Source organism: Oncorhynchus clarkii, chromosome 3 (genome assembly GCF_045791955.1).
Source record: "Oncorhynchus clarkii lewisi isolate Uvic-CL-2024 chromosome 3, UVic_Ocla_1.0, whole genome shotgun sequence".
NCBI classification, from domain to species: domain Eukaryota; kingdom Metazoa; phylum Chordata; class Actinopteri; order Salmoniformes; family Salmonidae; genus Oncorhynchus; species Oncorhynchus clarkii.
The window spans coordinates 81,455,435-81,468,626 of record NC_092149.1 but is presented as its reverse complement, the minus strand read 5'-3'; the positions used below and the strand labels follow the sequence as shown (position 1 = coordinate 81,468,626).

Below are 13,192 nucleotides of genomic sequence, written 5' to 3'. Positions count from 1 at the left end.
ACTCTCTCTCTCCAGACCCTGACTTGCTCTCTCTCCAGACCCTGACTCTCTCTCTCTCCAGATCCTGTCTCTCTCCAGACCCTGTCCCTCTCTAGACCATGTCTCTCTCCCCAGACCCTGACTCTCTCTCTCTCCATACCCTGATTCTCTCTCTCCATACCCTGACTCTCTCTCTCTTCATACACTGACACTCTCTCTTTAGACCCCCTCTCTCTCTCCATACCCTGACTCTCTCTCTCCATACCCTGACTCTCTCTCTTCAGACCCTGTCTCTCTCTACAGACCCTCTCTCTCTTCATACCCTGACTCTCTCCATACCCTGACTCTCTCTCTCTTCAGACCCTGTCTCTCTCTCCATACCCTGACTCTCTCTCTCCATACCCTGACTCTCTCTCTCCATACCCTGACTCTCTCCATACCCTGACTCTCTCTCTCTTCAGACCCTGTCTCTCTCTCCATACCCTGACTCTCTCTTTCCATACCCTGACTCTCTCCATACTCTGACTCTCTCTCTATTCAGACCAGACCATGTCTCTCTCTCCATACCCTGACTCTCTCTTTCCATACCCTGACTCTTGCCATACCCTGACTCTCTCTCTCTCTTCAGACCATGTCTCTCTTTCCATACCCTGACTCTCTCTTTCCATACCCTGACTCTTGCCATACCCTGACTCTCTCTCTCTCTTCATACCCTGACTCTCTCTCTTCAGACCCTGTCTCTCTCTCCAGAACATCTCTCTCGTCATACCCTGTCTCTCTCTTCAGACCCTGTCTTTCTCTTCAGACCCTGTCTCTCTCTTCAAACCCTGTCTCTCTCTTCAAACCCTGTCTCTCTCTTCAGACCCTGTCTATCTCTTCAGACCCTGTCTCCCTCTCTTCATACCCTGACTCTCTCTCTCTCTTCATACCCTTTCTCTCTCTCTCTTCAGACCCTCTCTCTCTCTCTCTCTTCAGACCATGTCTCTCTTTTTAGACCCTGTCTCTTTCTTCAGACCCTGTCTGTCTCTCCAGACCCTGTCTGTCTCTCCAGACCCTGTCTCTCGCCAGACCCTGCTCTCTCTCTCTTCAGGCCCTGCTCTCTCTCGCCAGATCCTGCTCTCTTCAGACCCAAGAGCACCAAACCCCAGACCCCGGTAGTGGGCAGCATCAGTCTTTAACCTGTTGCGACGACCAAACCCGGATCCGGGATGCTATTTATAGACCTAAGCTCATTACCATAACGCAACATTAACTATTCATGAAAATCGCAAATGAAATGAAATAAATATGCTATCTCTCAAGCTTAGCCTTTTGTTAACAACACTGTCATCTCAGATTTTCAAAATATGCTTTTCAACCATAGGAAAACAATCATTTGTGTAACAGTAGCTAGCTAGCGTAGCATTTAGCGTTAGCATTAGCGTTAGCATTTAGCAAGCAACTATCACAAAAACCAGTAAAGCCTTCAAATAAAATAACTTACCTTTGAAGAACTTCTGATGTTTTCAATGAGGATACTCTCAGTTAGATAGCAGATGCTCAGTTTTTCCAAAAAGATTCTTTGTGTATTAGAAATAGCTCCGTTTTATACATCACATTTGGCTACCAAAAAAACCTGAAAATTCAGTCCTCAAAACGCAAACTTTTTTCCAAATTAACTCCATAATATCGAATGAAAACATGGCAAACGTTGTTTAGAATCAATCCTTAAGGTGTTTTTCACATATCTCTTCATTGATATATCGTTCTTGGAAGCATGGTTTCTCCCCTCAATCAAATGGAAAAGTACAAGCAGCTGGCAATTGCGCACCGAATTCCACGCAGGACACCAGGCGGACACTTGGAAAATGTAGTCTCTTATGGTCAATCTTCCAATGATATGCCTACAAATACGTCACAATTCTGCTAAGACCTTGGGGGAACGACAGAAAGTGTAGGCTCATTCCTTGCGCAATCACAGCCATATAAGGAGACAATGGAAAACAGAGCTTCAGAAATTCTGCTAATTTCCTGGTTGACGCATCATCTTGGTTTCGCCTGTAGAATGAGTTCTGGGGCACTTACAGACAATATCTTTGCAGATTCTGAAACTTCAGAGTGTTTTCTTTCAAAAACTGTCAAGAATATGCATAGTCGAGCATCTTTTCGTGACAAAATATCGCGCTTAAAACGGGAACGTTTTTTATCCAAAAATGAAATAGCGCCCCTAGAGATCCAACAGGTTAACAGTCAATAATATTTGACTTTGACCATAGAGTAAACATGTTGAACTTTGACGAGGTAGAATTTCAATATACTATTTTAATTTACTCAGTGATGCATTTCCTTCCGCTCAGCAATGCTTGAATGTAATACTTTTTAGGAAATGTGTTACGGTGCGTGAATGAGGACCCAAAAGCGAATTAACGTAAACAGAGCTTCTTTAATAACAAAACAAAACGTAGGCTCGGATGGACCGGCAGGTTCCGACAGGACAAGGTTGCAGCAAACATGACGATAGTCTGGTTCAGGCATGAACAACACAAACAAGAATCCGACAAAGACAGGAGCAGAAACAGAGAGAGATATAGAGGACTAATCAGAGGGAAAAAGGGAACAGGTGGGAAAAGGGGTGACGAGGTAGTTAGGAGGAGACAAGGCACAGCTGGGGAAAAGAGGGGGAGAAAAGGTAACCTAACAACGACCAGCAGAGGGAGACAGGGTGAAGGGAAAGGACAGAAACAAGACACAACATGACAGTACATGACAGTACCCCCCCACTCACCGAGCGCCTCCTGGCGCACTCGAGGAGGAAACCTGGCGGCCACGGAGGAAATCATCAATCAGCGCACGGTCCAGCACGTCCCGAGAGGGAACCCAACTCCTCTCCTCAGGACCGTACCCCTCCCAGTCAACTAGGTACTGATGACCACGGCCCCGAGGACGCATGTCCAAGATCTTACGGACCCTGTAGATAGGTGCGCCCTCGACAAGGATGGGGGGGGGGGGGGGGGGGAAGACGAGCGGGGGCGCGAAGAACGGGCTTAACACAGGAGACATGGAAGACCGGGTGGACGCGACGAAGATATCGCGGAAGAAGAAGTCGCACTGCGACAGGATTAATGACCTGAGAGATACGGAATGGACCAATGAACCGCGGGGTCAACTTGCGAGAAGCCGTCTTAAGGGGAAGGTTCTGAGTGGAGAGCCAAACTCTCTGACCGCGACAATACCTAGGGCTCTTAGTTCTACGCTTATTAGCAGCTCTCACAGTCTGCGCCCTATAACGGCAAAGTGCAGACCTGACCCTCTTCCAGGTGCGCTCGCAACGTTGGACAAAAGCCTGAGCGGAGGGGACGCTGGACTCGGCGAACTGAGATGAGAACAACGGAGGCTGGTACCCGAGGCTACTCTGAAAAGGAGATAGCCCGGTCGCAGACGAAGGAAGCGAGTTGTGGGCGTATTCTGCCCAGGGGAGCTGTTCTGACCAAGACGCAGGGTTGCGAAAAGAAAGACTGCGTAAGATGCGACCAATAGTCTGATTGGCCCGTTCTGCTTGACCGTTAGACTGGGGGTGAAAGCCGGAAGAGAGACTGACGGAAGCCCCAATCAAACGGCAAAACTCCCTCCAAAATTGAGACGTGAATTGCGGACCTCTGTCCGAAACGACGTCTGACGGAAGGCCATGAATTCTGAAAACATTCTCGATGATGATTTGTGCCGTCTCTTTAGCAGAAGGAAGCTTAGCAAGGGGAATGAAATGAGCCGCCTTAGAGAACCTATCGACAACCGTAAGAATAACAGTCTTCCCCGCTGACGAAGGCAGTCCGGTGACAAAATCTAAGGCGATGTGAGACCACGGTCGAGAGGGAATAGGAAGCGGCCTGAGACGGCCGGCAGGAGGAGAGTTACCGGACTTAGTCTGCGCGCAGACCGAACAAGCAGCCACGAAACGACGCGTGTCATGCTCCCGGGTGGGCCACCAGAAACGCTGGCGAATGGAAGCAAGCGTACCCCGAACGCCAGGGTGGCCGGCTAACTTGGCAGAGTGAGCCCACTGAAGAACGGCCAGACGAGTAGGAACGGGAACGAAAAGAAGGTTCCTAGGACAAGCGCGCGGCGACGGAGTTTGAGTGAGTGCTTGCTTTACCTGCCTCTCAATTCCCCAGACAGTCAACCCGACAACACGCCCCTCAGGGAGAATCCCCTCGGGGTCAGTGGAGGCTACTGAAGAACTGAAGAGACGAGACAAAGCATCAGGCTTGGTGTTCTTAGAGCCCGGACGATAAGAAATCACGAACTCGAAACGAGCGAAAAACAGCGCCCAACGCGCCTGACGCGCATTAAGTCGTTTGGCAGAACGGATGTACTCAAGGTTCCTATGGTCAGTCCAAACGACAAAAGGAACGGTCGCCCCCTCCAACCACTGTCGCCATTCGCCTAGGGCTAACCGGATGGCGAGCAGTTCGCGGTTACCCACATCATAGTTACGTTCCGACGGCGACAGGCGATGAGAAAAATACGCGCATGGGTGGACCTTGTCGTCAGAGAGGGAGCGCTGAGAAAGGATGGCTCCCACTCCCACCTCTGACGCGTCAACCTCGACAACGAACTGTCTAGAGACGTCAGGTGTAACAAGGATAGGAGCGGATGTAAAACGATTCTTGAGGAGATCAAAAGCTCCCTGGGCGGAAACGGACCACTTAAAGCACGTCTTGACAGAAGTAAGGGCTGTGAGAGGAGCTGCCACCTGACCGAAATTACGGATGAAACGACGATAGAAGTTCGCGAAGCCGAGAAAGCGCTGCAGCTCGACGCGTGACTTAGGGACGGGCCAATCAATGACAGCTTGGACCTTAGCGGGATCCATCTTAATGCCTTCAGCGGAAATAACAGAACCGAGAAATGTGACGGAGGAGGCATGAAAAGTGCACTTCTCAGCCTTCACAAAAAGACAATTCTCTAAAAGGCGCTGGAGGACACGTCGAACGTGCTGAACATGAATCTGGAGTGACGGTGAAAAAATCAGGATATCGTCAAGGTAAACGAAAACAAAGATGTTCAGCATGTCTCTCAGGACATCATTGACTAATGCCTGAAAGACAGCTGGAGCGTTAGCGAGGCCGAAAGGAAGAACCCGGTATTCAAAGTGCCCTAACGGAGTGTTAAACGCCGTCTTCCACTCGTCCCCCTCCCTGATGCGCACGAGATGGTAAGCGTTACGAAGGTCCAACTTAGTGAAAAACCTGGCTCCCTGCAGGATCTCGAAGGCTGAAGACATAAGAGGAAGCGGATAACGATTCTTCACTGTTATGTCATTCAGCCCTCGATAATCTATGCAGGGGCGCAGAGACCCGTCCTTCTTCTTGACAAAAAAAAACCCCGCTCCGGCGGGAGAGGAGGAGGGGACTATGGTACCGGCGTCAAGAGCTACAGACAAATAATCTTCGAGAGCCTTACGTTCGGGAGCCGACAGAGAGTATAGTCTACCCCGGGGGGGGGTGGTTCCCGGAAGGAGATCAATACTACAATCATACGACCGGTGTGGAGGAAGAGAGGTGGCCCTGGACCGACTGAACACCGTGCGCAGATCGTGATATTCCTCCGGCACCCCTGTCAAATCACCAGGCTCCTCCTGTGAAGAAGAGACAGAGGAAACAGGAGGGATAGCAGACATTAAACATTTCACATGACAAGAGACGTTCCAGGAGAGGATAGAATTACTAGACCAATTAATGGAAGGATTATGACAAACTAGCCAGGGATGGCCCAAAACAACAGGTGTAAAAGGTGAACGAAAAATTAAAAAAGAAATGGTTTCACTATGATTACCAGAAACAGTGAGGGTTAAAGGTAGCGTCTCACGCTGAATCCTGGGGAGAGGACTACCATCCAGGGCGAACAAGGCCGTGGGCTCCTTTAACTGTCTGAGAGGAATGTCATGTTCCCGAGCCCAGGTCTCGTCCATAAAACAGCCCTCCGCCCCAGAGTCTATTAAGGCACTGCAGGAAGCTGACGAACCGGTCCAGCGTAGATGGACCGACAAGGTAGTGCAGGATCTTGAAGGAGAGACAGGAGTAGTAGCGCTCACCAGTAGCCCTCCGCTTACTGACGAGCTCTGGCCTTTTACTGGACATGAAGTGACAAAATGACCAGCGGAACCGCAATAGAGACAGAGGCGGTTGGTGATTCTCCGTTCCCTCTCCTCAGTCGAGATGCGGATACCTCCCAGCTGCATGGGCTCAGCACCCGAGCCGGCAGAGGAAGATGGTAGTGATGCGGAGAGGGAGGCGACGGAGAGCGCGAGCTCCTTTCCACGAGCTCGGTGACGAAGATCAACCCGTCGCTCAATGCGAATAGCGAGTTCAATCAAGGAATCCACGCTGGAAGGAACCTCCCGGGAGAGAATCTCATCCTTTACCTCTGCGCGGAAACCCTCCAGAAGACGAGCGAGCAAGGCCGGCTCGTTCCAGCCACTGGAGACAGCAAGAGTGCGAAACTCAATAGAGTAGTCTGTTATGGATCGATTGCCTTGACATAGGGAAGACAGGGCCCTGGAAGCCTCCTCCCCAAAAACAGATCGATCAAAAACCCGTATCATCTCCTCCTTAAAGTCTTGATACTGGTTAGTACACTCAGCCCTTGCCTCCCAGATTGCCGTGCCCCACTCACGAGCCCGTCCAATAAGGAGAGATATGACATAGGCGACACGAGCAGTGCTCCTGGAGTAAGTGTTGGGCTGGAGAGAAAACACAATATCACACTGGGTGAGGAACGAGCGGCATTCAGTGGGCTCCCCAGAGTAACACGGCGGGTTATTGATTCTGGGCTCCGGAGATTCGAAAGCCCTGGAAGTGGCCGGTGGATCGAGGCGGAGATGGTGAACCTGTTCTGTGAGGTTGGAGACTTGGGTGGCCAGGGTCTCAACGGCATGTCGAGCAGCAGACAATTCCTGCTTGTGTCTGCCTAGCATCGCTCCCTGGATCTCGACGGCTGAGTGGAGAGGATCCGAAGTCGCTGGGTCCATTCTTGGTCGGATTCTTCTGTTACGGTGCGTGAATGAGGACCCAAAAGCGAATTAACGTAAACAGAGCTTCTTTAATAACAAAACAAAACGTAGGCTCGGATGGACCGGCAGGTTCCGACAGGACAAGGTTGCAGCAAACATGACGATAGTCTGGTTCAGGCATGAACAACACAAACAAGAATCCGACAAAGACAGGAGCAGAAACAGAGAGAGATATAGAGGACTAATCAGAGGGAAAAAGGGAACAGGTGGGAAAAGGGGTGACGAGGTAGTTAGGAGGAGACAAGGCACAGCTGGGGAAAAGAGGGGGAGAAAAGGTAACCTAACAACGACCAGCAGAGGGAGACAGGGTGAAGGGAAAGGACAGAAACAAGACACAACATGACAGTACATGACAAAATGTAAACTAACTCTGAATTCCTGTTTTTCTCCCATCTTCTAGTGTGCCGGCTGACTTGCCACAAGACATGTGAAGTGAAGGTAAGAGCAGCATCTTTTCTCAGGGCTCTTATGTTGCCGAATGGGCATGTCTAAGCAATGGGAACGCAGTCTTTTTTAGGCAGCTACACTTTTTACATGTAGGTTGTTATGAACTGTCATTACATCTTATGTCATCACGCCACATCTCAAGTGCACAAGAGTCAAGTACAGTGTAGCTCTACCAAGTCATCCTCTGTTGACGCAACAGGAGGCTGCTGAGGGGAGGAGGGCTCATAATAATGGCCGGAACGGAGAGCGAATGGAATGGCATCAAAACACATGGAAACCATGGAAACCATGTGTTTTACTATTTGATACCATTGTACTGATTTCTCTTCCTCCCATTACCATGAGCCCGTCCTGCCAAATTACAGTGCCACCAACCTCCTGTGGTTAGCTCTTAGTGCTTTAGTGAGCTCAACTCTCTTTCCTTCAAAGCCAAGCAGAGCTTATCAGAAGGTAATGTTGTGTTAATGAGGTGGACGGGACCTCGACAGGAACAGTGTTCCTGCACTCCTAATGTCGGAGGAATCTGAAAACAAGTGCAGGCTGTCCCAGTATGTGTTTGACTTGGCTGAGCCTTTGTATGTTCGATCACCCCCTTCTAAAAATAAACGGCAGCTCGCTACATGGTCGACGGGCTTGGTCTTTTTGAAGGGGGGGCACTTAGAAGAAGATGGGAAGTAGTGATGGAAAGAGAGAGAGAGAGGTGGTGAAGGAGGGCTGGAGATGAGAAGACATAGATTTTTTACAATACGTTGCAGTGAGAGATTTACTAGACTTTAGATTTATAGCACCCACTCACCCTCCACAACACGCACACACACACACACACACACACACACACACACACACACACACACACACACACACACACACACACACACACACACACACACACACACACACACACACACGTCACACCGCCCTTCATCTGGCAGCCATTACTGAAATGTTCCAGAGCTGCCAGCTCTACCCAGCTCCCTATACCCTCCTCAGTTCTACCCAGCTCTACCCACTACCCTCCTCCAACTCTACCCAGCTCCCTATACCCTCCTCAGTTCTACCCAGCTCTACCCACTACCCTCCTCCAACTCTACCCAGCTCCCTATACCCTCCTCAGTTCTACCCAGCTCTACCCACTACCCTCCTCCAACTCTACCCAGCTCCCTATACCCTCCTCAGTTCTACCCAGCTCTACCCACTACCCTCCTCCAGCTCTACCCAGCTCCCTCTGCCCTCCTCCAGCTCTACCCAGCTCCCTCTGCCCTCCTCCAACTCTACCCAGCTCCCTCTGCCCTCCTCCAGCTCTACCCAGCTCCCTATACCCTCCTCAGTTCTACCCAGCTCTACCCACTACCCTCCTCCAGCTCTACCCAGCTCCCTCTACCCTCCTCCAGCTCTACCCAGCTCCCTCTGCCCTCCTCCAACTCTACCCAGCTCCCTCTGCCCTCCTCCAGCTCTACCCAGCTCCCTCTGCCCTCCTCCAACTCTACCCAACTCCCTCTGCCCTCCTCCAGCTCTACCCAGCTCCCTCTACCCTCCTCAGTTCTACCCAGCTCCCTCTACCCTCCTCCAACTCTACCCAGCTCCCTCTGCCCTCCTCCAGCTCTACCCAGCTCCCTCTGCCCTCCTCCAACTCTACCCAGCTCCCTCTGCCCTCCTTCATCTCTACCCAGCTCCCTCTGTCCTCCTCCATCTCTACCCAGCTCCCTCTACCCTCCTCCAACTCTACCCAGCTCCCTCTACCCTCCTCCATCTCTACCCAGCTCCCTCTGTCCTCCTCCATCTCTACCCAGCTCCATCTGCCCTCCTCCAGCTCTACCCAGCTCCCTATACCCTTCTCAGTTCTACCCAGCTCCCTCTACCCTCCTCCATCTCTACCCAGCTCCCTCTGTCCTCCTCCATCTCTACCCAGCTCCCTCTACCCTCCTCCAACTCTACCCAGCTCCCTCTACCCTCCTCCATCTCTACCCAGCTCCCTCGGTCCTCCTCCATCTCTACCCAGCTCCCTCTACCCTCCTCCAACTCTACCCAGCTCCCTCTGCCCTCCTCCATCTGTACCCAGCTCCCTCTACCCTCCTCCAACTCTACCCAGCTCCATCTACCCTCCTCCATCTCTACCCAGCTCCCTCTGTCCTCCTCCATCTCTACCCAGCTCCCTCTACCCTCCTCAGTTCTACCCAGCTCCCTCTGTCCTCCTCCATCTCTACCCAGCTCCCTCTGCCCTCGTCCAGCTCTACTTAGCTCCCTCTGCCCCCTCCAGCTCTACCCAGCTCCCTATACCCTCCTCCAACTCTACCCAGCTCCCTATACCCTCCTCTCGTCTCTACCCAGCTCCCTCTGCCCTCCTCCCGTCTCTACCCAGCTCCCTCTGCCCTCCTCCAACTCTACCCAGCTCCCTCTGCCCTCCTCCAACTCTACCCAGCTCCCTCTGCCCTCCTCCAACTCTACCCAGCTCCCTATACCCTCCTCTCGTCTCTACCCAGCTCCCTCTGCCCTCCTCCAACTCAACCCAGCTCCCTCTGCCCTCCTCCAACTCTACCCAGCTCCCTATACCCTCCTCTCGTCTCTACCCAGCTCCCTATACCCTCCTCCAACTCTACCCAGCTCCCTCTGCCCTCCTCCAACTCTACCCAGCTCCCTCTGCCATCCTCCAACTCTACCCAGCTCCCTCTGCCCTCCTCCAACGCTACCCAGCTCCCTCTGCCCTCCTCCAACTCTACCCAGCTCCCTCTACCCTCCTCAGTTCTACCCAGCTCCCTCTACCCTCCTCAGTTCTACCCAGCTCCCTATACCCTCCTCAGTTCTACCCAGCTCCCTCTGCCCTCCTCCAACTCTACCCAGCTCCCTCTGTTCTCCTCCAACTCTACCCAGCTCCCTCTACCCTCCTCAGTTCTACCCAGCTCCCTCTGTCCTCCTCAGTTCTACCCAGCTCCCTATACCCTCCTCCAACTCTACCCAACTCCCTCTACCCTCCTCCAACTCTACCCAGCTTCACCCATAGGAGGGGTGAAGGTTTATCAGTCAGTCTCATAGGAGGGGTGAAGGTTTACCAGTCAGTCTCATAGGAGGGGTGAAGGTTTACCAGTCAGTCTCATAGGAGGGGTGAAGGTTTACCAGTCTGTCTCATAGGAGGGGTGAAGGTTTATCAGTCAGTCTCATAGGAGAGGTGAAGGTTTACTAGTCAGTCTCATAGGCGGGACGAAGTTTTACCAGTCAGTCTCATCGGAGGGGTGAAGGTTTACCAGTCAGTCTCATAGGCGGGACGAAGGTTTACCAGTCTGTCTCATAGGAGGGGTGAAGGTTTACTAGTCTGTCTCATAGGAGGGGTGAAAGTTTACCAGCCAGTCTCATAGAAGGGGCAAAGGTTTACCAGTCAGTCTCATAGGATGGGCGAAGGTTTACCAGTTAGTCTTATAGGAGGGGCGAAGACAAATTAGCTGAAGCTAACGCAATGCATTTGGTTGATGACTGTGTGTAATTCAATGTGTCAGTGTTTTAATTGCATCCATCTCAATTCAGATAAATGATTAAGTAAATAAATAGCCGCCTAACTGTTTTGGGGAAACGTTCTGAAGCAGTGAGTAATGAGCAGCCCATGTGACCTCTTCTTGGTCTACTGGTTCTTACAATGACAACAAACTGTATTTCAATCAATGCTCCCCGCAACAAATACATCCCATTCATGACCCCACAGCTAATCTGACTTAATAATACGAGGACGTGATTGGAACCCATGAAAACACATCAAACAAAAACAATAAGAAAATGTGATGAGTGAAGGGGTAGAACATATGAAGAGAGAAGTAACAAAATATGAAAAGGTCTTCTCCCGAGAGGTGTTGTTGTTGGAGTTCTTTGCTAGGAAGGAACGCGTGCAGGAATTCTGTGAACCCAGGGTTGATTTGTGAAGACAGGTCCGGAACGCAGAGACTTAATTATTTCTTCATTAAATCGTGATGAAGAGTACAATCCAAACTACTCCCAATCAGCAAACATGGACACACGTGGACAAACCTCCATTTTCTCTAATCAGACAAATATTCCCTCAGAGATTGGCCTTGGCAGGTCGCAATTCACTTTTAGACTTGACATGAAAAAAACGTTTATGCCGTGAATGATAGTTGACGAAGGCTAGCTCGATCGCTATCAGCTTTCGATCAAACTTGCATCGCCATGAATTCATTATTCATGAAGAATTTACAAGCTAAATATATAAGGTTAAGGTGCTCCCATTGCCCCTAAGCTTTTCCTTAGTTTTGATTAATATGTGATCTTACACTTGTGGAATCCAAGTGGTGGTCATAACTCTGTCATGCTGAGACAGTTTCCACACTGACTCGCTACAGGGAGAAATCTCCACATCCATATTTAGATAAGATTCGCACGTAGCCCCTGCATAACCTCTGCTACTAAAAAACAAATGGTCAGACTGCATGAACGACAGTATGTCACTGTGTGTGTGTGTGTGTGTGTGTGCGTGAGTGTGTGTGTGCGTGTGTGTGTGTGTGCGTGAGTGTGTGTGTGCTCGTGTGCGTTTTGTGCGTCTGAGAGAGAGATGTAAAGTAAAAGTGAGAGTATGTCAGAAGTATTTGGAGAAAGAGAGATAATTGTGGGGCCTCAGTAATGCTAGATGAAGATTTGTGGGAAGAGGACTTGGAACTAATGGGAAACACAGCTTCATCCAATCCAATGGGAGATGTCGGTTCGATGTTTGTCTATATTTTCGTGTCTGAGCACAGGTGCTGCTTGCTCCGTGCCATCATGTCATCCACTAAATATCAGTGCTAAATGGACCTGTCCTTTCCACTCCCCTTTCTTCAGACATGTGCATCTTGCTTGTTCATCTTTTTTAAAATGTAACCTTTATATAACCAGGCAAGTCAGTTAAGAACAAATTATTATTTGCTATGACGGGCCTACCCCGGCCAAACCCGGACGACACTGGTCCAATTGTGTGCCGACCTATGGGACTCTCAATCACAGGCCGGATGTGATACAGCCTGGATTCAAACCAGGGAGATACAGTGTCTTAGACCGCTGCACCACTCGGGAGCTTCATAGCTTTCAGTGTGTCGACTCCACAACAGAGTTTTTAGATGTCAGAGGTGACGCCATCAGTAAATGTATTTACTGTAATAAACGTTAAAAAAAATATATATATATTTTTTTTAACCTTTATTTAACTAGGCAAGTCAGTTAAGAACAAAATATTATTTTCAATGACGGCCTAGGAACAGTGGGTTAACTGCCTGTTCAGGGGCAGAACGACATATTTGTACCTTGTCAGCTCAGGGGTTTGAACTTGCAACCTTCCAATTACTAGTCCAACGCTCTAACCATTAGGCTACCCTGCCACCCCAATGGCAGTTCAATGGTACTGCCTTGAACTCAGCTGAAGACGGTTCAGTGGTACTGCCTTGAATTCAGACGAACCCAGTTTCAGCCAAGTCTGGTTGACTCGACTGTGGGATGGACCTGATTTAGAATTCCAAAGGTGAACTAAATGAATTGTAAGTCTCTGGTGGGTTGTAAATATAGGTGAATGGTGATAGAAGAATGATAAGCTATTCTCTAGTCAACATTGGGACTGTAGTGGCGAGAGTGTGTAACCAGGCTGAATCTGAAACCGAACACTTCGAGCATTTTGACCTTTCACGGGTCAATCGAGTCAATCTCAAATGTTGTTGAGTCATCGAGTGCTCCACAGTGTCCTTCAGAAGC

At 50.2% G+C, this 13,192-nt stretch overlaps 1 protein-coding gene across 7 annotated transcripts in view; it reads left to right on the top strand.

The window, feature by feature from the left end:
- The window catches only part of LOC139405501 (tensin-1-like), a 253,258-nt gene that overhangs the window by 73,296 nt on the left and 166,770 nt on the right, over nucleotides 1-13,192 (top strand). For all 7 annotated transcript variants that reach the window (XM_071147881.1, XM_071147880.1, XM_071147878.1 and 4 more), the window contains exon 3: nucleotides 7,428-7,465. In XM_071147881.1, the coding sequence (XP_071003982.1) occupies nucleotides 7,428-7,465 (38 nt within the window). The remainder of the gene's footprint in view (nucleotides 1-7,427; nucleotides 7,466-13,192) is intronic.